General features: G+C 36.3%; 2 protein-coding genes across 2 annotated transcripts in view; both read left to right on the top strand.

Annotated features, from left to right (window-relative positions):
* Positions 1 to 3,627: 3,627 nt before the first annotated feature.
* The window catches only part of LOC141824694 (protein CfxQ homolog), a 34,846-nt gene continuing 11,360 nt past the window's right edge, over positions 3,628 to 27,113 (top strand). The window contains exon 1 of the mRNA XM_074712024.1: positions 3,628 to 3,754. The gene's annotated coding sequence lies outside the window, so the exon portion shown is untranslated. The remainder of the gene's footprint in view (positions 3,755 to 27,113) is intronic.
* Positions 7,849 to 25,462, top strand: LOC141824231 (protein disulfide isomerase-like 1-5). The gene is made up of 12 exons (XM_074711479.1): positions 7,849 to 8,665; positions 12,638 to 12,767; positions 20,722 to 20,887; positions 21,774 to 21,892; positions 22,467 to 22,547; positions 22,629 to 22,715; positions 23,342 to 23,413; positions 23,504 to 23,572; positions 24,159 to 24,236; positions 24,326 to 24,460; positions 24,989 to 25,042; positions 25,119 to 25,462. Exons 1-12 carry the CDS (start codon positions 8,160 to 8,162, stop codon positions 25,236 to 25,238), a joined length of 1,617 nt encoding a protein of 538 aa, XP_074567580.1. The 5' UTR covers positions 7,849 to 8,159; the 3' UTR covers positions 25,239 to 25,462.

Consider the following 27,113-nt stretch of genomic DNA (forward strand, 5'->3'; position numbering starts at 1 on the left):
CCTAAAATCCCGATCTCTTCGCTGCATCTCTCCGCTGCGTCTCTGTCTCTCCTCTGGCCGATCTCTCCACTATGTCAATCTAACAACATTATTAATTCCGCCAACTTTTAATTGTAGATGTCACAAACCCCTCTTCATGTGGCAGCCGGATATAACAATACCAGAATTGTAAAATACCTTCTGGAGTGGAAAGGTCTTGAGAAAGTTGAGTTAGAGGCAAAGAACATGGTAGGCTGAAGCAAATAATCCACTCTTACCAGTGTTAACTTGGGTAAATATATTCTCCTATCTGATTGTTAACTAGCATCCCTTGTACCTATTTGTTGCAGTATGGTGAAACACCATTACATATGACAACAAAAAATGGTTGTAGTGAACACTACAAAAAAAACCCACGATTAGCGACAGATTTAGCGATCGAAAATTTTTCGGTCGCTAAAATAGCGACTGAATTTACATTTCAGTCGTTATTTAGCGACCGAATTGTAAAATCGATCACTATTTAGTGACCAAAAATTTTTTGATTACAAATTTACGATCGAAGTTAAAATTCAGTCGCTATTTAGCGATCGAAATGTAAATTTATCGCTATTTCAGCGACCGAAATTTAATTGGATCGGTATTTTTTGAACCAGAAAATAAGGGAAGAATTTAGCGATCGAAATTATATTCGATCGTTAATATTTAGCGATCGAACCGGAGTTCGATCGCTAATTAGCGACCGATATATGGTTCGGTCGCTAATTAGCGATTGTTAACCCATTTTTTTTCCTTTACTTCCTCCCGAACCCTAAAGTCCCGTTCTCTTCGCTGCGTCTCCCCACTGCGTCTCTGTCTCTCCTCTGGCCGATCTCTCCACTATGTCAATCTAACAACATTATTAATTCCGCCAACTATTAATTGTAGATGTCACAAACCCCTTTTCATGTGGCAGCCGGATATAACAATACCAGAATTGTAAAGTACCTTCTGGAGTGGAAAGGTCTTGAGAAAGTTATCTTCGCCAAGGTTTTAAACGGAAAGGAAATAGAATTTTTACCTGAAGACCATCTGTTAACCAATCTTGAGGAAATTCTGTTTCTGATAGTGGAATATCATTATACATACATTTAACATGCATTTCACTCTTCCAGTCCTTAAAATCCTCATACCACTCGGGGTATTGGAATAATAACATACGTCCAACATTTTTAGCTATTATCAATGAAGGCAATATAATGTTTTTTCTAAGAAAAGCGTGGATCAGGAGTATCAAACTTCTTATTGCTTGAGCAAATAGAGTTAAAGGCAAAGAACATGGTAGGCTCAAGCAAATAATCCACTCTTACCAGTGTTAACTTTGGTAAATATATTCTCCTGTCTGATTGTTAACTAGCATCCCTTGAACCTATTTGTTGCAGTATGGTGAAACACCATTACATATGGCAGCAAAAAATGGTTGTAGTGAACACTACAAAAAAACTCACGATTAGCGACAAATTTAGCGACCGAAAATTTTTCGGTCGCTAAAATAGCGACTGAATTTACATTTTAGTCGCTATTTAGCGACTGAATTTATTCGATCTCTATTTAATGATCGAATTGTAAATTCGATCGCTATTTAGCGACCGAAAATTTTTCGATCACAAATTTGCGATCAAAGTTAAAATTCAATCGCTATTTAGCGATCGAAATGTAAATTTAGTCACTATTTCGGCGATCGAAATTTAATTGGGTCGGTATTTTTTGAACCGGACAATAAGGGAAGAATTTAGCGATCGAAATTATATTCGATCGTTAATATTTAGCGATCGAACCGGAGTTCAGTCGCTTATTAGCGACCGATATATGGTTCGGTCGCTAATTAGCGACCGAACCTGAGGTTCGATCGCTAATTAGCGACCGAACCTGAGTTCGATCGCTAATTAGCGATTGTTAACCCAGTTTTTTTTTCCTTTACTTCCTGTCGAACCCTAAAGTCCCGATCTCTTCGCTGCGTCTCTCCGCTGCGTGTCTGTCTCTCCTCTGGCTGATCTCTCCACTATATCACAATCTAACAGCATTATTAATTCCGCCAACCATTAATTGTAGATGTCACAAACCCCTCTTCATGTGGCAGCCAGATATAACAATACCAGAATTGTAAAATACCTTCTGGAGTGGAAAGGTCTTGAGAAAGTTGAGTTAGAGGCAAAGAACATGGTAGGCTGAAGCAAATAATCCACTCTTACCAGTGTTAACTTTGGTAAATATATTCTCCTGTCTGATTGTTAACTGCATCCCTTGTACCTATTTGTTGCAGTATGGTGAAACACCATTACATATGGTAGCAAAAAATGGTTGTAGTGAACACTACAAAAAAACCCATGATTAGCGACAGATTTAGCGACCAAAAATTTTTCGGTCGCTAAAATAGCGACTGAATTTACATTTCAGTCATTATTTAGCGACTGAATTTATTCGGTCGCTATTTAGCGATCAAAAATTTTTCGGTCATAAATTTACGATCGAAGTTAAAATTCAATTGCTATTTAGCGATCGAAATGTAAATTTAATCGCTATTTCAGCGACCGAAATTTAATTGGATCGGTATTTTTTGAACCGGACAATAAGGGAAGAATTTAGCGATCGAAATTATATTCGATCGTTAATATTTAGCGACCGAACCTGAGTTCGGTCGCTAATTAGCGATTGTTAACCCAATTTTTTTCCTTTACTTCCTCCCGAACCCTAAAGTCCCGATCTCTTCGCTGCGTCTCTCCGCTGCGTCTCTGTCTCTCCTCTGGCCGATCTCTCCACTATGTTAATCTAACAACATTATTAATTCCGCCAACTATTATTTGTAGATGTCACAAACCCCTCTTCATGTGGCAACCGGATATAACAATACCAGAATTGTAAAATACATTCTAGAGTGGAAAGGTCTTGAGAAAGTTGAGTTAGAGGCAAAGAACAAGGTAGGCTGAAGCAAATAATCCACTCTTACCAGTGTTAACTGTGGAAATATATTCTCCTGTCTGATTGTTAACTGGCATCCCTTGTACCTATTTGTTGCAATATGGTGAAACACCATTACATATGGCAGCAAAAAATGGTTGGAGTGAACACTACAAAAAAAATCAACGATTAGCGACAGATTTAGCGACTGAAAATTTTTCGATCGCTAAAATAACGACTGAATTTACATTTCAGTCGCTATTTAGCGACTGAATTTATTCGATCGCTATTTAGCGACCGAATTGTAAATTCGGTCGCTATTTAGCGGCCGAAAATTTTTCGGTCACAAATTTACGATCGAAGTTAAAATTCAGTCGCTATTTAGCAACCGAAATGTAAATTTAGTTGTTATTTCAGCGACTGAAATTTAATTGGATCGGTATTTTTTGAACCGGACAATAAGAGAAGAATTTAGCGATCGAAATTATATTCGGTCGTTAATATTTAGCGACCGAACCGGAGTTCGATTGCTAATTAGCGACCGATATATGGTTCGGTCGCTAATTAGCGATTGTTAACTTGATTTTTTTTCCTTTACTTCCTCCCGAACCCTAAAGTCCCAATCTCTTCGCTGTGTCTCTCCGCTGCGTCTCTGTCTCTACTCTGGCCGATCTCTCCACTATGTCAATCTAACAACATTATTAATTCCGCCAACTATTAATTGTAGATGTCACAAACCCCTCTTCATGTGGCAGCCGGATATAACAATACCAGAATTGTAAAATACCTTTTGGAGTGGAAAGGTCTTGAGAAAGTTGAGTTAGAGGCAAAGAACATGGTAGGCTGAAGCAAATAATCCACTCTTACCAGTGTTAACTTTGGTAAATATATTCTCCTGTCTGATTGTTAACTGGCATCCCTTGTACCTATTTGTTGCAGTATGGTGAAACATCATTACATATGGCAGCAAAAAATGGTTGTAGTGAACACTACAAAAAACCCATGATTAGCGACGGATTTAGCGATCGAAATTTTTTCGATCACAAATTTATGACCGAAGTTAAAATTCAGTCGCTATTTAACGACCGAACCGGAGTTTGGTCACTAATTTGCGACCGATATATGGTTCGATCGCTAATTAGCGACCGAACCTGAGTTCGGTCGCTAATTAGCGATTGTTAACCCGATTTTTTTCCTTTATTTCCTCCCGAACCCTAAAGTCCCGATCTCTTCGCTGCGTCTCTTTCTCTCCTCTGACCGATCTCTCCACTTTGTCAATCTAACAACATTATTAATTCCGCCAACTATTAATTGTAGATGTCACAAACCCCTCTTCATGTGGCAGCCGGATATAACAATACCAGAATTGTAAAATACCTTCTGGAGTGGAAAGGTCTTGAGAAAGTTGAGTTAGAGGCAAAGATGGTAGGCTGAAGCAAATAATCCACTCTTACCAGTGTTAACTTTGGTAAATATATTCTCCTGTCTGATTGTTAACTGGCATCCCTTGTACCTATTTGTTGCAGTATGGTGAAACACCATTACATATGGCAGCAAAAAATGGTTGTAGTGAACACTACAAAAAACCCACGATTAGCGACGGATTTAGCAATCGAAAATTTTTCGATCGCTAAAATAGCGACTAAATTTACATTTCAGTCGCTATTTAGCGACCGAAAATTTTTTGGTCACAAATTTGCGACTGAAGTTAAAATTCAGTCGCTATTTCAATAACCAAAATTTAATTGGGTCGGTATTTTTTGAACCGGACGATAAGGGAAGAATGTAGCGATCGAAATTATATTCGGTCGTTAATATTTAGCGATCGAACCGAAGTTCGATCGCTAATTAGCAACTAATATATGGTTCGATCGCTAATTAGCGACCGAACATGAGTTCGATCGCTAATTAGCGATTCTTAACCCGGTTTTTTTCTTTTACTTCCTTCCGAACCCTATGCAGCGGCTTCGGCCCAAAAAGACTTTGGTAACTCAGCATTAAGGAGCATACACCGCACCTTCTCCATCAAAGTCCTATTCATCCTTTCTGCTACACCATTTTGTTGACGATTATGCCGAACTGTATGATGCCTCACAATACCTTCAGATCTGCATAAGACATTAAACTCATCAGAACAAAACTCCAAACCATTATCAGTTCGGAGATGCTTCACTTGTCTCCCTGTCTGCTTCTCAATCATGACCTTCCACTCCTTGAAGGTAGAAAAAACATCACTCTTTTGTTTCAAAAAAAATGTCCAAACCTTCCTGGAGAAATCATCAATAATAATCAACATGTAAAGCGCACCACCTTTAGATGGTACTCTAGAAGGCCCCCACAAATCAGAGTGAATGTAGTCTAGCGTACCCTTTATGTTATGAATGCCAGTTGAGAACTTAACTCTTTTTTGCTTGCCAAAAATACAGTGCTCGCAGAACTTCAGCTTTGTAATACTTTGACCATCAAGAAGTCCTCTCTTGCTCAATTCGACCATGCCATTCTCACTCATATGACCTAAACGCATATGCCAAAGCCTAGTAACATCAGAATCAGACATAGAAGAACTAGCGACGGTAACATCATCAATAATTGTGGATCCCTGCAGAACATATAAACTGGTGGTTTTCCTCAGCCCCTTCATCACAACGAGAGACCCTTTACTGACCTTCACAACTCCACCTTCACCAATGTACTTGTACCCTTTAGAATCAAGAGTACTCAAAGAGATCATATTTCTCTTCATGTCAGGGACGTGCTTCACATCACCAAGTGTCCGAATAGCGCCATCAAACATCTTAATTCTGACCGTACCAATATCAGCAATTCTGCAGGATGCATTATTGCCCATCAATACAGCACCTCTCGAAACCGTTTCATATGATGAAAATCAATCCCAATTGGGACACATATGAAACGTGCAACCAGAATCAAGAATCCACTCTTCACTTTGCTTCGAATCAACATCAGATGCAACGAGGAGTTCACCATCACTGTAATTTTCAGCAACATCAGCTTCACCAGACTTCTCTGGTTGTTTTCCCTTCGAATTTTCATCAGCTCTTTTATTTTTATTCTGTAGCTTGTAACATTCTGATTTGATGTGGCCCTTCTTCTTACAGTAATTATAAATTTTATCTCTATTTCTGGATTTTGATCTGCTCCTCATATTACCACCAAAACTTCTCTCTTGGATCCTACTTCGAATAATAAGACCCTCACCCTGAGCCTCAGATCCTCCGACAAGCTGTTTCATCTTCTCTTTAGAAAATAATGAATCATAAACTTCATCCAAAGTAAGAGTATCACGACTATATAAAATTGTATCTCTGAAAGTTGTATATGACGAGGGTAACGAACACAACAAGATCAATGCTAAATCTTCATTGTCATATTTTACCTCCAAAGCCTCTAGATCAGAGACGATTTCCTTAAACACAGTCAAGTGATCTCTTAACGACGTACCTTCTGCCATGCAATGAGAATACAAACGTTGTTTCAGGTCCAGTTTGCTCGTAAGACTTTTTGTCATACACAACTGCTCCAGTTTCAACCACAACATGACAGCGGATTTCTCCTTCAAAACATTCTGCAAAATCTCATTCGATAAATGAAGGTAAATCCGAGATAGGGCTTTTCGATCCTTACGTTCCTTTTCCTCCTTTGTCCATGTCGAGGGCATCTTGTCAAATCCTAACAGCGCATCGTCCAAGTCCAGATGCGCCAGCACCGCTCGCATCTTAACTTGCCACAGCGTAAATCTGGTGTTGCGATTTAAAAGAGGAATATCATACTTCATGGTTATCGTTGCCATTAATCTCGATTGAAAACCACAAAATCAAAATGAACTTCGCTCTGATACCACTTGTTACGAGATTACGGTAAGAATAGACAACAAGAAAATAAAGAGCACACACAGATTTACGTGAAAAATCCTTTACGGGTAAAAAACCACGGGCAGAGGAGAGAAAATTCACTATCAAAAGATGGAATACAATGACGACACATAATCTTTGTGTTTTTACAATTCTTCTTGAAAACCCTAACAATAATAAGCTTTTATAATAAGGAACAATCCATATCAGCCGTAGATCTGTCATAATTTGATTTGATCCATATCGGCCTTAGATCTGTCATAATTTGATTTTCACCATATATGTCGCACCGCGACCTTTTCATATCGGATTACACGGAATTTAGGTCACCAATATCTAACAACTATTATACCAACAATACTATATATCCACCATCTGTTCTGTGTTCTAGGAGGTACTATATTTTATAATAAGATTTCATCTATAAAATTTATAAATTAATAAAATATAATAATAGAAAACTATATGTAGATGAAAGTTTGATTTAATAGGAACTAAAAGAAATTAAATTGATAATTTTGATTCTATTTATATACCAATTTATTTGATATTTAAAATTTATTAAAAAATTAAATTGATTTGAAATACTTCACAATTGATTCCAAAGCATGAATTATTAAAGGAGTAAATTGAAGGAGAGTCTAGATATTGTTCATTGTTTACTATGGAAATGATTATTATACATGCGGATTGCTCTATGACGAGGCAGATTAATTTGTCAGAAACTCATTAAATGACAGAGTGGATCAACCAATTAACTTATCGGATTAGAAAATTTTTAATCCAACTTAATTTATGACGAAGTTGCAAGTTAGACAGACCAAATCTATAAATCTGTTTAAAAAATATAAAAAATATTAAAATTTATAAATTTGAATTGTAATTTAAATGGATTAAAATAAAAATTTTATGATTAATTATAATTTCTCAAATTTATGTGTGTTATAGAATCTATCGGCGGATGCCACTTTGGAAAGTGTTCAATTTGACAGCGAGAGTCCACGGTAATCCAATCCATCCTTATTTCACGGCAAGATATCCTCATGCATGTATTGATTGATCGATCGATCGATTTGAAAACGAAACATGTCCTTTGTTGCAGCCACGATCCATCCCCATTTTTCATAGGAAGGACAGCCGTCGGCATCTCGCTGTGAATAGATCAAGATTTGGATCCATTTCCCCCTTCGCCTTCTCTCAAATCTCTTTCTCCTCCGCATTCCAATCTAATCGCCCTGTCAAATTTTCGTCTTTCACCCAATCTTCCTTCAAATCTTCGTCCCTCGCTTCTTCCACCGCCGCATTTTCTTTGTTTCCCTCGAAATTGCTAAACAAAAAGTGGTCTTTTTGAGTTCCAAGACGGCTTCCGCCATGCCCGTTTCGGAAAGATTTGTGCTTGCCACTCTTCTGCTCCTTTTCCTGCTTCGACCTCTTCTACTGGTTTCCGCATCCGTAAGCGACGACGCGGAAGACGACCTTGAGGGGCTTGAAGAGCTCCTGGCGATCGATCTGGAGGAAGAACAGGAGAAGGGCGCCGGCGGCGGCACACTGAACAAGCTGTCTGAGGCCGAAATTCTGCGCCGCGCTCAAAAGATCGTTGTAGAGCTCAGCAATGAGAATGCCAAGAAGGTGGTTAGCTCGAGTGCGGCCGTGCTGCTGCTTGGTTATACTCCTTGGTGCCCCAGGAGCGCCGAGCTGATGCCAAAGTTCGCAGAGGCCGCGACCGTGCTTAGGGAGATGGGAAGCAATCTCGTTGTGGCGAAGCTCGACGCGGAGAGGCACGAGAAGGCTGCGAGCCTACTTGGAATCAAGGGATTTCCAACCATACTCCTCTTCATCGATGGGTCGCCGCTGACTTATAGGGGTGGATTTACCAAGTAAAAGATCTCTTCTTTTTTTTCTTGATGTTGACTGAAAATGCGTGTAGTTTTCGTTTCTTGGTACTAAGAGTGTTGCAAACTTAGATATTGCCGTCTTTGTTTTGCAATGATTGTTTTAGTGTCTGTTTGATTTTTTTTGTTTAATTAATACTGTATCTTTGTTTGCTAGACCTTTCTCAAAAAATACTGATAGGAATAAGTTGTTTGCCTAACATTGTTATTGTGTTAGTTACCACTTTTTTATTCCGTGCATTTTATTTTTCTTTGATGACTTCATATTGTAGGGTCACCAAGGATGTATGTATCTCCACAATGGCATGATATTGTCCACTTTGGGCCTAAATCCTCATGGCTTTGTTCTTGGGCTCTCCCCAAAAGGCCTCATGCCAATGGAGATACTTTCCATCCTTTTAAACCCATGATCTTTCCCATGTGTTTTAGATGTGGGACTATGTTTGCACCTTTGCAACCCAACAATCCCTCCCTCAAACAAAGGACCACAGACTCCCCCTCAAACGGAAAGCCTCCGTTTGATGTCTGAATCTTCGACCCACCAGGACTTCCTGCCCCTCGGTCCACCCTGACCTACTAGGACTTCCTGCCCAGCCGCAACCAGGACTTCATGCCCCTCGGTCTACCCGACCTACTATGACTTCCTGCCCAGCCGCAACCAGGACTTCATGCCCCCCTCTCGGTCTACCCGACCTACTAGGACTTCCTGCCCAGTCGCAACCAGGACTTCATGCCCCTCGATCTACCCGACCTACTAGGACTTCCTGCCCGGTGTCTGGTCATCTTGATTCAAACACGGGAGCCCCTACTTCCTTTGTTTTTAAGGTTCAACCCACATGGTTAGATCCGGATCATGGCTCATCCGGCGGTTAGTCCGGTGAAGAGCGGCCTCGCTCTGATACCAATTGTAGGGTCACCAAGGATGTATGTATCTCCACAATGGCATGATATTGTCCACTTTGGGCCTAAACCCTCATGGCTTTGTTCTTGGGCTCTCCCCAAAAGGCCTCATGCCAATGGAGATACTTTCCATCCTTTTAAACCCATGATCTTTCCCATGTGTTTTAGATGTGGGACTATGTTTGCACCTTTGCAACCCAACACATATAGTTTCTGAACTTTGTTTCAGGAGATTGAAACATTTTGCTAAATGTAGTAGTCTTTGTAAGAGTGGTTAGATTCTCTAAATCAAGATATTCTTTTTATCTTCTGTGCAATTGTGCATTCTTTTGTTACCTTGATAAAGTGTTGAATTATTGTGTTAGGATCAGTGGAAGGTACCACTGACAAACTAGAGAGGAAGAGGGGTGAATTAGCTTCAAACTTTGCTTTCTCTTTCACTTCATGCAAGACTAAATATATTTGTTAGTATTCACATCATGCATGTGTGTTTGTTCATGTTAGAGTTAGCATGACAGAATAAGAAATAAGAATAGTAAGCAGACACAAAAGATGAACAATGCTAACAAAGTATCTTTTTATGTGGTTTGGACCTTGGTCTTTATTCCAAGGCCTAGCATTTGTTAGTTGAATCAATTTCACAATTTCTCTATGAAAATCTCCTTGGATGAGGTAGAGAAACCTTGTATAGAAAATATATTGTTAGGACCGGAAGGTATGTGGTTGGACTGGTGGAGGGAGTGGTAATTAGCGTTTGATGCTACAAATGCAAATCTTACTCTTGCTAATACCTTAGCAAGCAAGGTCAATTAAATAGAATTAATGCAATAGAATAATCAAAGCAAGAATACAAATGCTAACATGTTGATGTGACGTGATTTAAAACCCTCGTTTATACTCCACAACCTATGACTATATATTCGACTAGTCACTCCCCAAAGCCCACTAGCTTTCTCCTTCTAGGATTATTTCTAGAGGTGGAGAATCTCTTACAATAATCTTTTTACAAGATTAAGACAAAATAAAGCTTGGAAGATTAAGGATTTGAGTACTAAGAGAGAGCTCAAAAGATTAGAATAATAAGCATTAACGTTAGCCTTTGAATGCCCTCCTTAGTCCTCCTGTTATAACCTTCAAACATTTTCAGCTTCACTTTTTGTTATGTTGTTCTAGTGCCAATCAGTCGATTTCACAATCACTGTCGCTTTAGTCGCCAAGTCACGCCAATGACTTTCTTAGTGGACTGACTTCCGATATCCATCAACTGCTTCACTATAGACCATAGGCTGCTTCACTGTAGCTCGTAGGTCATCTGATCATTATAGTCCAACTTTGTTAGATCAACAATTACCTTTTGACTTTCTCATAGTTATTTTCCGATTGTCAGATCAATATTAGGATACCTTACAGCTTGACGTTACATTAGGATACCTTACAGCTAGACATTTGCTCATACAACTATCTCCCCTTTGGTTGTTGTAAGTCTATTAGATGCATCAAATTCTCAGTTCGTTCCACATGCCATCATTCACTCTTCATTTACGTATCTACTTCCTCCGATTGTTGCCAATGTTATCACCTTGACGATCCTCGTCCTACAGTGCCTTGGATGTCCTATAACATCCTTCTCATATCTCTAACGAACCTCAAGCTAACCATGAACGTTGGTCATGCTAAGTCCCCGTGTGTATTCAGCCCAGTCCTTGCATAACTTCGTACACATTAAAATATAGGAAAAACTTAACTTAAATCCTTTTCTTAACACATTAAACCACTTGGTTGAACTTGACCACTTAGGGCATAATTGCACAAACTTAAATCTTTCAATCTTCTTTGAAAGACTGAAACTTTAAGAACAAAGGAAGGTATTACTATGGCTAATAGAAGAAGCCTTCTAGGGGCCCTGAGTTGCATTTATCTCGATCACACAAGCAAAAATCAAGGTATGATATTCATGCACAAGTACCGAGGATGAACATACCATTGCTTATATAGACAAGCCTCACGTGGCTATTTAATGATTACTATTCGAACTTGTCTAGTCAACTGAAATCATGTTCAATCGACTCAAATTCAAATAAAAGAGCCGCTGCCATGATCTTATTGGCAGTTGAATCAACTCAAGAAAACTCTAATCAGTTGGACCCCTTGTTTAGTCAACTCAAGCTTAACAGAATGCATGCTGTTCGCGACTAGCCAACTTGAATTCCGATTGACTCATCAGTTGACTTGGTCTTCTTGAGGATGCTTAGTTTATTCACTTATGCCTTTGTAAAACTTTAGAATCGAGCTTCGTCACCGATAACAACCAGGAAATTTTGTTCCTACGTCGAAGGCTCTCTATAAGCTATATTATTACTTGCCTAAAATACGTGAACCCGAAATTGCATTCACATGACTCTCATAGTTCACTGTGTCTTCACCAATTTGCCCAAGACTCAAATGTCTTTAGGACTTTATGTCCAAAAGCTGTGCTTAGGTCTTCCACATGTCCCAAAAGTCACACTTATAGGATTTTGTTTGCTTGCTCAAAGATCTTGCTTCTATACTACCAATGCCCAAAAGACAACGTGTGCAGGACATCCTTACCTAAAAGACAACACTCGCAGGTCATTCTCCACTCTCCCAAAAGCCTTATTTCTAGGACTTCACAACTTCACTATTTGCTTGAAGTTCTTCCGTGACTTATGGTCCATTGTATGCCCCATATCATCATTCTCTCTCTGATTTCCACTAAACTCGATCTGCAACATGCCAAGTCAGATTCAGTGTACACATTAGACACATAAGCAAACCTAACTCAAAGCCTTTGCCACACATCCAAACATGTTGGTCGAATTCGACCAATTGGGACCCGATTGTATTGACATATTGTGTGTTGTGCACATTGCACAATAAATATATCATTCCTAACAGATTAATTTTTTTCCATTGTTTTCTGTTTGTCTTTGCAAGTATTGCTGCTCATAATTGTTCTGGTTTTACTGTCAACAAATCTTGTCCTCGATTTTTTTTAATCAGCTAATTACTAAAATGAATTTTTTCCTTCTAATCCAGGGAGGAGATAGTGATTTGGGTGAGAAAGAAGACTGGTGCTCCTGTTATTAGATTAGCCTCTTTAGATGCAGCTGAGGACTTCTTAAGACAGCATCAGACTTTTATCATCGGCCGCTTTGAAAATTATGAAGTATGTGATTGATCCACTTACAGAATTAGAACTCACCTTTATGGCGCCATCACTTAAACTTGATTTTTGCCTTTTGTAAATTGTTGATTTCTTCTCTAGAAAAAAGTTTTGCTGATTTCAGGTCGAATCACTCATATTATCCTTAACTGTACAGAAATGTCGGTAAAAATGTATTAGAGCATTTATTTCATGCTGAAACTATAAAGTTAGAGGAAATCAAGTTATTTGATAGCAAACACATTATTCATCAATATTCAGTAAACTTGGATTGGAGGCATGTTGGTGTTTTCTAGGTTTCCTAAGAAATGGAGAATTTTAGTTTTTTCATGTTGACTTTTTGAAGCTTGAAAAAGGTGAATTTTGATTGTGCGTTGTGCTATCTCACCTTTTTCTCTACAATATTTATTTTTACCTATATCTTGGTTAGTTAGATCAAATCTCCTATGTTCAGGATAATTTGCATGTTAGTCTTTCCTATCAGTTATCACATACATTTGAATTGTGAGAATTAAGTCAAATTATAAGCACAGTAAGCTAGTAACTAAAATATTATGCAACGATAAGCCAGCATGATGTATTAGAGTATGAGCTAGGTACTTTGTAGGGAGGCGAAGCCACCCTTTTTAACCTCACCTAACAGTTCCTAGTCCAGTTATGTTTAAGCCATCTGGACTGTTGTGCGTTCAGAAGCCTCCCTTTTCATTCCATTCACATTATGTTGAAACTGTTGAGAACTATATTCATCAATAGTATCGGATTTTGGATTTTATGTAATGCAAATTAGGAAAGAAATTGAAGAATTATTTGAGATTGGTGTGTGATCAATAAATTTTAAATTTGATTTTGCCATATGGTAATTTAGAGTCAATTAATATTTTTTCTTTTGATAATAATTAGAGAATAATTATAATCTCAATTAGAATTCACCACATTTTCCCTATTTAGAATATTTATTTCACATTTGCTTTGCGTTGAGTCTATAAAAGAAGTTGTTCACCTTGCATTAATAAGAGTCTCCTATTTGTCTTTTCTATGGAAGTTGTTCCTCTAAGGTGTGTTTTGTGTCCTTGTTCATCCATTGTGCTACATTAAGGAGTATTAGAGCCTAAACCTTGGTTCTATATCTCTTTCGATTGTCATTTTATTTCCATCAATTCCTTTCCATCATCAATGCCTCATTTCCCTCCACCACCTCTTCTATCACATCCATGCATCGCCTCCTCTCTGGTAGTCAATATAACCCCTTTAGCGACTATTGCTATATCATTTTCCCACTTCCCATAAAATTAAGCCTACAAAGAAGTTGTCCTATTGCAGTCCTCGAAGCCCACAAGTAGCCTTCTCTTGGACGACTCGCCAACCTTACCGTTGCCGCATCTCTCAATCCTTGGTCATGAACCATCACTCCGCCTCCACTAAAGTTGGCAGCTGACGCTTGTCTTTGGTAGAGAAGTTAGGAAGAACCATGATCTAAGCGAAATTGATGAAAATCCATCAAGCCGTGCCAACTCTAAGGACAATTGACATTGTTGCTGCCCTTGGTGTTGCCTTCCACACTAACTTCATCTTCTCATAATAACCATCCCACCTCTTTTGATTTTTGTTGCTTTTGAGACGACTACAGACCTCTTGAGCCAACTAATATTGCCTCTATATCTATTTGGGTCCCGAGGTATGCTATCATTTGTTGGTTGCTTCTGATCTATCGTTGGCCTATCGTCGAATGACCACCACCATCTCTGCTACCACTTCCACCCCACCCCCCTTAAAAAAAAATTAGTGTCGGACCACACCAACCTCATTAAAATCTAATATTTACATTTTTATAGTTTAGTCCAAGAGTTGTATAATTTTATATTTTAGTTTTTAAAAAGACAGTAGAACAATTCTCTACTACTGTAGCAACAATAACTAAAAGAAACTCCCTTTTTCATTGGATGTCAATGCTTAACACAACATAGGATCCTGCTTGTGCACGAACTTTGTAGTACAAACTCTACAATACAAAGACTTGCATCAACCTTGTAAAATTTGGTAACATTGTTTTCTCTTGAAAATTAGTGATTTAATAGACTAATTAATTTTTATGCATTATCTATTTTCCTTGTTTATCATTTCTCATTTATTTCTATCAATTTTGATCATCTTATCTATCTACTTTCCTTTTTTGCTTCGTTGTTATTTCCTGAGTTTCTACTTGTTTTCTTAAATTGATGTGCTTAGTTCAACATTACTTGTCTAAATTCTACATTGGCCATGATGAGAAATCCCACTACTAGAGGTATATACTAGTTGTGAGCTTGTGGAAGAGGACCTTCTGATCTAGATTGAAAGATGTAGAAGTAATTAATTAAATTTTATGCTGCTAGTGTAATTGACAAGATGGTAAAGGACATGAGTCTTAGGTTCACAAATCAAACATACTTCCATGATCACCAAGGCATCATTCACATTGGGACCATCATTTGGTCCTTGACAAAGAGGACCACCTTCCAAACACTTAAACCTAACCTAGGCCTAGACTAGAAATAGATACTAACCACCACATTAAATTGGGTGCCCCTAGTTTTGATGGCTAGCTAAACCCAAACACAATTTTCCATTAGGCTTATGAGAATAAGGACTATTTGGATTGGTACCGTATGACCCAATTCAAACAAATGTAATTTGTGAAAATCAAAGTCACAGGTTTTGCAAAGAAATATTGACAAAATATCTAATATTAATACATTGTGAATGAGGAAGAACCAATCATATACTAAATTGAGATGAAATAAATACTAAGTAAAAAAATTATATCTCAACGTACTTCAAAAACCAATAATACAATGTGGATCGGTTTAAAATAATCAAAGATGAGCGTAAGTAAATTCCTAAAGAAATTTGAAAACTTACATTGTGATGTAGCCCCAAATTAAACTCTAGAAAAAACTTAATCCACTTTATTAATGAACCGAGATATGAAATTGAAAGAAAAAAAGTATTTGTCCTAACCTTGATTTAAAAGGCCTATCCAAAGGTTGAAGATATTGAGTAATTTGTGAAAAAGCTTTACCTTGCGACCATCAAACCCTTTAATTGATAACACTCCAACTTATAGGGTGTCCCCACAATCAAGTAAATCCAATAGCTCACCTTGCCATGGATCTGTCATTTAGTGAGTAGAGATGACTTCACAAGCCTCTAGGAAAATAAGAAACCCCATATTTAATGTTTCAATTATCGTGGTAAGGGTGCCCATATAGAGTCTTGCCCTTCAAACATGAACACAACGTTGAGGACAAGTGACATACTTTCCAATCTAATTTGCGGCGAAGAAGTTGACCCTTTTGACGAGCACAATGAAATTCAAAGAAGCGAAGAAGGGATCATAGGATGTAATGTAATGCTTTGTATCCTTTTCATGGCCATGTTAGATGATGCTTGGAGATATGCTACTGTCTTTTACACTTATGCTAAGTATGGAAGTAATTCTTACAAAATCATTATTGATGGTAGAAGTTGCATGAAAATAATTTTCACACAGGCTCTTTCTATGATTCAGGCTACACTAGAATTGCATCCGATCCCCTACAAGATGGCATGGGTAAATTAAACCTTCCTTTTGGTTATACAAGGGTGTGCGGTTCATATAGTGATGGTCTATAAGGATAAGATATGGTACGATGCATGGTTTAAAATCTCGTACCATTGGGGAAAAACGGTTGAAATATATCATTTTGATAAATCACTGCAATCGATGCTACTTGACACAGATAATGTTTTATGTGTCGTGTTAGTCATGTCGATAGGTATTATTTCATGCCTACATTTGACAACTCTTGGCTACAATACAGGTCAAGTTGAAGTAATATAATATTGTTACTTTTTTAGCTTGTGTCCATACAAGATAATGTATAATGTTATTTTGTTCAGCTTGTCGTTATTTTGTTTAGCTTGTCTTCATACAAGATAATGTAAAAATCATACCATTTCAAATGAAAAATAAAATTTGAATTCAAGTATATAGTTGCATTTTCTTCTTCTTTTTTCCTTGTCATCCTCCTTTTCCTTCTACCTCCAATTCGCCACGAAGTCCATACATTGAAATGTTGGCACGATACTGATACAATATCGTTCCAATCAAAGAACGAAATTTCAACATGATTTTTCAGATTATGAACCTTGGTGTGATGTTCTTCCATTGAGCGTGGTCGATGTCATCCTTGGTTAACCTTGACTTTATGATATTTCGATTATTGTGGACGAGGTGGTTGATGTCTTCCTTGGTTAACCTTGACTTTATGATATTTCGATTATTGTGGATGAGAAAACACTTACTTTTCAAGGACAATGGCTAAATTAGTTCTACCCAACCAAGCTTAGTAACACAAAGTTCAAACCTAAGCTGCTAGCTAAACAACCTAGTCCTTAAAATACCCCTTCACCTTCTCGCGCGACCTCAATTTGAAGAAGGGAAGAAGCCAAGAGTGACAGTAGCATTGTGGTCTAGGACCTCATGGTTGACCTTAACAAGTCACTAGAGGTTCTTTCCCTGAAGTCAAGGTGATTTTAAATGAGTTCCAAGATATAAGGGACACAATCCAACACACTGTAGATATGATCCTAGAGTCACAATTGTCCAACCTACTATACTTTTTGAATTAACTAATGGAGCATGTTAAACTGAATAGGAAAGTCAAGAGAATGTTTTATTAGGAAAGACATGAGTCCTTACATTGTCCTTGTCTTATTGACCTCGAAAAGGATCACTTTTAGAGAATATGTGTTGATATCATAATTAAGTATAAGTTTCCAATACCTAGACTTGACAACATGATTGACTTTGATGGCAAGAGCATGCTTGTTCTTTAAGATTGACTTGCATAGTGGATACTATCAAATAGGATCATGATTGGCAATGAAAGGACACAAGATGGACTATATGAGTGGTTAGTTATGCTCTTTGGACATTCAAATGCCCTTAGTACCTTTATAATGGTGATTCTAAAATCTTTTATTGGAAAATTCCCTGTAGTCTATTTTGATGTCATTTTGATTAATAATGTGCCACATGATAACCACTGAAAACACATTTGCCTCGCCCTTGGCATCCTTAGTCCGAAAACATGTCTTCTAATCTAAAGAATTGCTTTATCTTGTAACCCTAGATTCTCTTCATCAGGTTTATCATTTCAGCAGAAGGCATTTTGACAAATTCATATAGGTTCTCTTCCATGGGTTAATTGTTTTAGTAGAAGGCATTTTGACAAATTCAAAAGATAGAGAATATTAATGTAATCAAGGAATGATCCTGTTGCATATCCTTTAAGAGGGTCAAAGCTTTTATGGCTTTGCAACCTTTTATTGTTGCTTTATTTAATGATTTTAGGACTATTGTGCCTCTTGTGATGAACTACATTAAGAAAGAGTTCTAATTGATTAAATCCACCTCATCATCCTTTAAATAAATCAAGAGAAGCATGACTAGGATCCAACTCTTTGACATTTTAATCTCTCTAATCTTCTACAATGTGTGTAGGTAATGATAAAGAGTTTTACACTATGGTTCATGTCCTTGGTACATAAGTTACCCATGTCTGTAGTGTCAGATAGGATGAAAACGGATGCACTAAGTTGTGTTATCGTCACATTACACGCCATGAATATATGAATATGACAATAGGGGGATACTACCATCATGGATTAGTTGATTTTGTGATTAGAGACCTTTACCTATTTAAGGGCATGCATCTATGCATTCCTAGGACTTCACTTAGAGCCTTCCTTATTTAGGAAATGTACGCCAGTGATTTATTTGGACACTTTGGAACTTTGGAAAGGATAAGATCATCATCCTTGTGTCCTCATTGCGACTATTTATTGTTCAAATTGTATTATATTGTTACACATGTAGGAAAAACATGTGCCTTTACATCCCATTGTTGAATCTTCATGAGCCCTGGAAAGACAGGACTTTATTTTTCGATTAACATGGACCAATTAGAACCATCATTCAATCTAAGTAGTGGTAGGCTGATTTTCAAAAAATGACATTTTATTTTGTGCACTAAAACAAATGATGCATCTTAAATAGTGTTCTTTAGGGAAATTGTTCGGTTACATAAGTTACCCATGTCAGTAGTGTCAGATAGGATGAAAAATTTGTTAATTATTTTTGGAAAAAACTTATGGAAAATGTTTAGGACCGAATATAAGTTTTCATCTGCCTTCCATTGACTTAGGTTGTTAAACATAGTTTAAGAAAATTTTTAAGGTTCTTAGTGGGTGAAAATAGGGTATCTAGGACTGAATCTTGCCATTTACTGTATTTGCTTGCAATAATTTAGTAAATTGATTTACTGGTTATAGTCCATTCAAAATCGTATATAGGGTTGAAAGCTTCTCAATTTGTTAACCCGATTCCCTTATCTACCACTTCCCATTTGTGTAAGTTAGTTGGGAGTTTTTTAAACATATTGGAGAGATCCATATCAACTCAGGAGTAAAATCACACTGACTAGTAACACTTATAAAAATTAAGCAAATGCACGTCGTAAGTTTAAGGAGTACAATGTAGGGGATTGTGCTTGTTCGTATTTGTGCTGAATAATTTTCTAAAACTCTTTCAAAAAGTTTTATGCTTGATCCTATTGTCCATTCCAAATTGTAAGGACACTTGGTACTAATACATAAGTTGTTGACTTGCATTTGAATACAAGTCTAATTTTCAATATTGAGGGCTTCTGCCACATTGGGGCACATTCTCTTCCTCTTTGTGTGTTGTTTTTGCCTACAAATCATCTACTGCAAGCTCCTACACTCCTATAGACAAAACTTTCTCATAAAATTGAGCGCATTATGGACTCCAAGACGGTGATATCTGTAGACGAAAGCACTCACTAGTACCTAGTTTGTTAGAAAGGGCCTCCAATGATTGAGGATGTTTGGATCACTGAGGAAGAGTTTTAATGCCTTGATCCTGATCTTATTGAAGAAATAGAGGAGCAACCATCTGACTTAGGTAGAGAGGTGCTTCCATTTTGTACCTATGTACAACACAATTGGACTTGACCATCTCCCTACTCAATGGAGTTGAGTTCTTCTTAGTTGGGGAGAATAATGCAAATTTAGAAAGAAATTGAAGAATTATTTAAGATTGGCACATTTGCAAAAAGATTGGGAAAGAAACATAAGAATTATTCAAAATTGGAGCATTTGTAACAGGTTTTGAATTTGATTTTATCATTTGGTAATTTAGAGTCAATTAATATTTTCTCTTTTAGTAATAATCAAGAAATAAATAGTATACACTTAGAATCTACTGTATATCCCTATTAGAACACATTTATTTTGAGTCGAATTTATAAAAGAAATCATTCAGAGTTATGTGATTTACATTTTAAATTAATAACAATTTTCTATTTGGCTTCTCTGTGTGAGAGTTGTTCCCCTAGGTGAGATTCGTGTTCTTTTTTGTTTGTTGTGTTACACCATTGTGGTATTGTGACATGTTGTCTAAGAAACAAAAACAAAAAAAAAAAAAAAAATTATAGCTTCTGCATGCTGACTTATTTTGACCCTTAGAAGAGTTTATTTTTTCCATTTTTGTGCTAGTACTAGCAAACATCTAATTTCTATTTTTCAACCTTCAATAACTTATTTCTATTCTACCTGTTTCCACCAGCTAGATCAATTATCCAATATGTTATGATTTTGAAAGCTCTTTTTTTCTATGGCACCTGGGAATCTATAAAGCTTAAGCGATGATAGACTAACATGATGAATTAGTGAATGTTTTAGAGAAAGTGAAACTATTTTTGAATCTTTTCTTTCCTAGTCCAATTTTGTTTAGGCCTGCAGGAGTGTTGGGCTTTCAGAATCACCCTTTTTCATCTGGATTTACTAACATGGTATTTGGAAATTGGAAATGGATGATCGATTCAAATCCTGATGCTTCTGAATTGTTTTTCAGGGACCCAAATATGATGAATTTGTAAAAGCAGCGTCTACAGACAATGAACTTCAATTTGTTGAAACCATTGACAACTCCATAGCTATGCTTCTGTTCCCAGATGTTGGATTGGATAAAAGCTTCATAGGACTTGTGAAAAGTGAACCTGAAAGATTTGAGAAATTTGGTAAGTTGGTGATTCATGTTAGCATAGACAATTGCCTTGGCTTGGTGACAGATGAGAACTGAAAACTTGAGCTGTTTCCAGAAAGAAAGATATTATGTCAGTTAATATGTAGTTTAATGTTAGTTTTACTTTTTATTTTGTGTAAAAGTATTGTCAGTCATTTGAGTGCCTATCTCTTTGGTATAGCATCACTTTTCTCCTGTGGGATATGGGAATTAGTTATCCCATGTTGCTCCTTTATTTTGTGCTTCTTGTATTCACTTGAATAGTAAGAAACAAAATACATTGGCACTCATGCAAAGAATAAAATTACGTGCCTGTGTTTCATGAGCTAATTTTCTGGTCATTGTGTAGAACCTGCATATGATGGCATTATGAGTCAAGAAATTAGTGGCATTTCTTTGGATTTATGAGACAAGAAATTAGTAGCCTTTATTTGGATATAATGGTTCCCATGTTTCTTTTGCTCTTGAATTCTTTTAATGAATGTAATATCGAACTAGGTCTGCTTGATCTGTTCAACATGAGTTTTGCCTGTCATGTTTAGAGGTGGCTCTGTACCACTGCAAAACATGAGTTTTGTTTGATTCTAATGCATTTACTATCAAACAAGGTTTGTTTCATTAGATACCAACTTTTGACTATGGTTATATTACAAATCTTCAGAGGTGGGTCTGTAGATGTCTTGGTGAAGTCACATACCAGAGTTTGTTCAGTATGCATCTTATTTTATCAAATTTATGTTGTTGACTTATAGTTCACTCAAATTTTCATTCTGCATTGTCTTGGTGTTGTTTTTTTAAAATAATATTTGCAATATAAAATGTCAAAGATATTTTGTTACAATTATATTATTTTATTTAAACATTTTTTTTTTTTTTTGCAGATGACAATTTTGAGGAGCATAAGATCTTGCAGTTCATAGAATACAATAAATTTCCTCTAGTTACTAAATTGACTGAACAAAATTCTGTTAGAGTATACTCCAGTGCCATTAAACTCCAGGTTGTTGTTGCTCCTTTGTTATTGCAAACTCTATATAGCAATTCTATGACTCAGAAAAATTGTATTTGATATTAGAATGAATTAAAGAGAACACTGTTGGGAGCAAGCCAACTGTTTAGATTGAGTAGCATGCAAAATTTTCGTTGTCCTGGGTAGGCTCTAATTCCTTCGAAGATGGTGTCCAATTCAAATTTTGTCAAACCTTGTATTGTGTCTGACCTCTCTTGACGAATTGTCTACCAACATAGCATTATTCTTGTGATATTAGGATTGCTTGTTTGAGGGGAGAGGAACCCAATTTAAAATTGCCAATTCAATTTAGATTAGGACAATTGTCGAACACAATAGTTTCTAAAGCTATCATATACATTTAAAACCAAGAACAATAGTTCACTTAAATTATAGAAAGTTGAATGAGAACCCATCTTGATCAAAGCCTAAGAGAGTTAAAAGCCAAATGTTACCTAATTGAAAATGTGAAGATGTTTGGTAAAGATGGCTGAATCATAAATGTAAAGTGTGTTAATAACTGCATCTGTCTGACAATATTAATCTCGGTTTGATTTCTTTCTAGGTTTTTATTTTTGCAACTCCTGATGATTTTGAAGGTCTTCGCTCACTGATTCAAGATGTAGCAAAATCTTATAAGGGAAATGTATGTAAGATCGCAATACTTCTTAAAGTATATTTCTTCCTTGGGTTTTCTGACCTTTGATTATATTGCTTAACGATGCAGATAATGTTTTTATATTTAGACAATACTCAAGATGACCTGGCAAAACCATTTATGACTCTATATGGACTTGACTCTGTTGAGCCTATTGTAAGTTTTCTATCACTTGATTTTGTTATCTGTAATGCTCATCGTGAGCTCTGAAACACATAATACAACTTTATTGGCAAAGATAACTTCTACACACAAATGATGTTTCTTTTGTTTTGTAATTGTTAGAGGCGGAAATAAAATGTTTATTTAGTTTTGAAATGGAGATGAGACATTGATCCAAACTTTGTGGAGACACTGAATCAGAGGCCAAACAAACACCAATTTTTTCTACTCGCCTCGCCCAGGTTCAGATTTCTTGTTTTAGAATGTTTGGAGTAAAATTCCATCATGACCCAGCTGGACCCAGGTCAGACCATGGCCGGTCACACAAATGAGGAATAGCAGGCTCAAGAGCACATATTATCACCAAAACTATAAGAGAATAAGCAGTGAAAATAATAAATGGGTGTTTCAAATTCATGACTAGTTCTAATTCAATTTTTTAATTTTATTTGGTTACCACTAATCAAAATCTTAAATTATTAGGAAAGAATCCAATTTTATACATTTATGATTTATGATATTTCACAAACTAGGACTATAATATTGCAGATGTATGGTGATCATGATCAAATTAGTTGTTGTGATTAAATTATTTATGAGGTTATTCCTTTGATGCACAGGTAACTGCATTTGATAATAGGATTGGTTCGAAGTACTTGCTGCAAACAGATCTTGCACGGAACACTTTGGAAGTATGTTGTGCTAGTTGGCATATTTCAATTTTTTACCGAACACTTAAAGCTGGACCCTTCTATATTTTACTGTTTGGGTCAACTTTGCAGGAGTTCTGTAGTGGACTTCTTCATGGTACTTTGCCACCATACTTCAAGTCAGAACCAATTCCAAACGAAGTATGTATCGTATATGTGATTACCAATTTTGTATACACAAAATTCACATCACTCATCCTGCTATACTTTCTTAAATGATATTATTTCCTACATGCAATTTTTTTCAGAACACTTAAAATTACAATTTTGTAAAATTTTCTTAAATGTTTTTTCCCTGATAAGGAAATTTATTGTCCTGAAAGGGTTTCTTTTTACTTTTTAAAATCACCAGCAACTACATGAACAGGAATGCATTGGTGATATGATATAGTATGGTCATGCGTGATGGTGATTATAGATTTATTTTTTCCTCGATTAGTTATTAGTATAGGTAATTAGAAATAATCCATCCAGAGAAGTACCCTACTGTATTTCCATGTGAATCAAAGTATCCAGCATTAAGATAATTATTAATTCAACATCTGCCGTATAAATAATTAACCAAATTTACCATTCAATTAAGATCATTGTTCTACTTTGACGTTCTATATGATTTACTTGGTTCCCATGAATTTTGATGAAAATTTCTTTCAAGTAAATACTTGTGCTGTTTGTTTTATCGCTTTCATGTTTTAAGTCTGTTCTTTTTCTTTCATGAAAAACACAGAAGGGGATGATTGAGAAAGTTGTCGGTAAGACGTTCAGTGCTTCTGTCTTGGAAAGTGCAGAAAGTGTTTTTTTAGAGGTATTTACTGCGCTTTTTTTTTTTTTTTTGCTGCACTGTTGAAACATTTACTTGCATGTTGCTCATAAATACTTTGTTTCGAACTATAGGTCTACACACCCTGGTGCATGGATTGCGAGGCTACTAGCAAACAAGTGCAGAAATTAGCCAAGCACTTTAAAGGGCTGGAGAATTTGAAATTTGCCAGAATAGATGCTTCTTCAAATGAGCACCCAAAGCTGGAGGTACAAAATTCAAGCATTGCGAAAACAATAGCGAAAAGAATAGGGAAACAAGATAATAAATTCTTGATAGTCACCTTTAGTTTCTCCATACGCTGATAATTATTAATCATCTAAGCTGGAGTAGATTCTTTATTAAAGATTAGAAAGAGTGTTTTTCATTGTTTATGCATATGATAGGAATAATTTTCAATTTTCTGAAGCTCCAACACATTATCAATACATTATTACATGGTCCAAATTCGATTCAAATTGTGCGACAAATTTTTGTTCAGAGGATATCAATTGCATTCAGCTTCACTTATCAAAAAAAGAACTCCTGTTTACCCGAAGCTTCTATATTGATAGCAGCCTCCGGAATGAATGTGCAGAATTTTTCATAGTCCATCGAAACCTTCGAGTGTTAGCTTTAAGTATTTGCTTAAATATGTAGCAATCTCTCTTCTCTAGACTTAGGAATGATACCTAGTATTTTCTTTGACATTTTAACTTCATTATTTGAGTTTGGCAATTATTGTATTTTGATCCCAGATAAACAACTACCCGACACTTCTACTCTATCCGGCCGGGGACAAGTCAAATCCAGTATGTATTGCCAGATAGTATTACTTCCTACGATTACGATTGCTTTCTGTACTGATAAATGCCTAACAATTTTCAGATCAAAGTTTCCAATAAGTCAAGCTTGAAGGATATGGTTACCTTCATAAAAATGAATGTTATAGCAGACGAAGACAGAGGAATCCTGGACAAGAATGGGGATAAGAAACAGGAATTGTGACAAACAAAATGTTACATGCAGATTCTCATGATTTTGTAGTCTTCTTCTCCAGATGATAAAGGGCAAAGAATGAGTTTTACGAACTAGCAAACGAAGCTCTAGTTTTTAAATACTCATCGGAAAGTTATAACTAAATGCATACAGTTCTATCGCATTGCGAAAACATGGTAATGTATTTTGAACTTGCAGTTCCTGCCTCAAAGCCATTTGATTGTGTTTCTATATAGCTCATGGCAGTGCGTTTGCGTTATTGTGTTGTGTTGCTACTCCTGGAAAATTGTTGACACTTGAGGGCAAGGTTTATATCACAGGAAATACCAAAAATTATAGATACTTTAGGCCTTTGTTTAAACTTTGTATGTTTTATATAAAATTTTTGTTTTGAGGGTGGTTTTTTTTTTTGTTGGACATGAAAACAACCTCCAAATGATCCCCTTTAAGCAATAGTACTTTAAACCCATCCAAATTTCCAAGTATTTTGCAATCCAAAACTTGATATATCAAAGTAAAGTTGGACTTTTTCTTGTTAAAATGAATTTGTCATACAATTGTGTCTCAAAATATATCTCGAATCTCAAAACTTTATGAACTCCCCTTATTTTGGAACTCTCATAGTACTCAAGGAGAGAAGATTGCTTTTGAATTGATTAAATGAAATGTAAAGAGGAGAAGTGAATGAATATATACTTGTATTGGAGTATAGATGTATCATTTTTATGCGGAATAGTAGAGCTTTGAGAGATGATAACTTTTGATTCAGATTAAATTATAAGATCTTTAATATATCAAATCGAAGAAATCTATATTAGTTATTGTGTGTAATATATAACAACTCAATCTTAGGCTTAAAAATATTATTTAAATTTTTTTCATAGGTTTGGAAGAAGTTTAGTCCTTTATTTATTTTTTAGAGGTTATTTTTATCTTTTACAGAGTTAGAGTTTAGAGATTATTTAAATCATTATTTAATTAATTTTTAAAGAGTTATTCTTTTATTAATAAACGTTTCTAGCATTCCTTTTCTCAAGAGATGAGTTTTGGATGTCTATTTTTTTAGTATTTTGTTGAATCAATAGGTCTTTAGAAGATTATTTTCGATATTCGTACGTAAATTAAAAGATTTAATAGTTTCTGCTACATCACTTTTGAATACAAAATTAGAGGGAGAGGTGAAGGGGCTTACTACTATTTCCTTTCTCAACTACCTTGGTGCCAAGTGTGTGCATTCCTATTAGCTACAACAGGTTATGTGAGTTGCAATGGCCTATGTGACTACATGACAAATAAAGATGATTGAACTAGGGAAGCAATATAGAATGCCATGAAGTTGACTTTTGATCCTTGAGAGGCATTGAATCATATATTGGACCGTTGATAGCAGCTAGGGGTGAATAGACGTTTGTAGATCTCTTTCATTCTCATCTAAAGAGTTGGTTATGTATGTTGGGATGCAATCAAAATTTCACATTGAAAATACATGAAAAAGATCATGGGTTTATAAGATGGAAGATATCTCCATTGATATGAGGTCTTTTAGGTTAAACCCAAAAATAAAACCATAAGAGTTTAGACTCAAAGTAGACAGTATCATACAATTGTTTAGATATTTTAATTCCATCGGTACTAACAAGTGATATCAGAGCTATGGTCTATGTAAAGCTATGTGAGGACTTTCAGGTAAAATGAAGGAAGTAGGAGAGACCCGGATCATGTGGGGACCTTCAGGTAAAACGAAGGAGGTAGAAGAGGCACGGACCATGAGGATAATGGTAGGGGAGCTCCTGAGGGAATTTAGACTCGGACCATGAGGATAATGGTAGGGGGGCTTTTAAGGGAGTTCGGACCCGGACCATGAAGATAATGATAGGGGGGCTT

The sequence above is a fragment of the Curcuma longa genome, chromosome 3, assembly GCF_044706935.1.
Source record: "Curcuma longa cultivar G26 ecotype Majalengka, Jawa Barat chromosome 3, ITB_CL_G26_1.1, whole genome shotgun sequence".
NCBI lineage: Eukaryota > Viridiplantae > Streptophyta > Magnoliopsida > Zingiberales > Zingiberaceae > Curcuma > Curcuma longa.

What these genes read in the sequence shown, in the direction of transcription:
- LOC141824231 (XM_074711479.1), top strand. Translation starts at nt 8,160, where the DNA reads ATGCCCGTTTCGGAAAGATTTGTGCTTGCCACTCTTCTGCTCCTTTTC. An exon ending in TGAAAGATTTGAGAAATTTG is followed by an intron (nt 20,888 to 21,773) that starts GTAAGTTGGTGA and finishes TTTTTTTTGCAG; the next exon opens with ATGACAATTTTGAGGAGCAT. An exon ending in TTGACTCTGTTGAGCCTATT is followed by an intron (nt 22,716 to 23,341) that starts GTAAGTTTTCTA and finishes TTTGATGCACAG; the next exon opens with GTAACTGCATTTGATAATAG.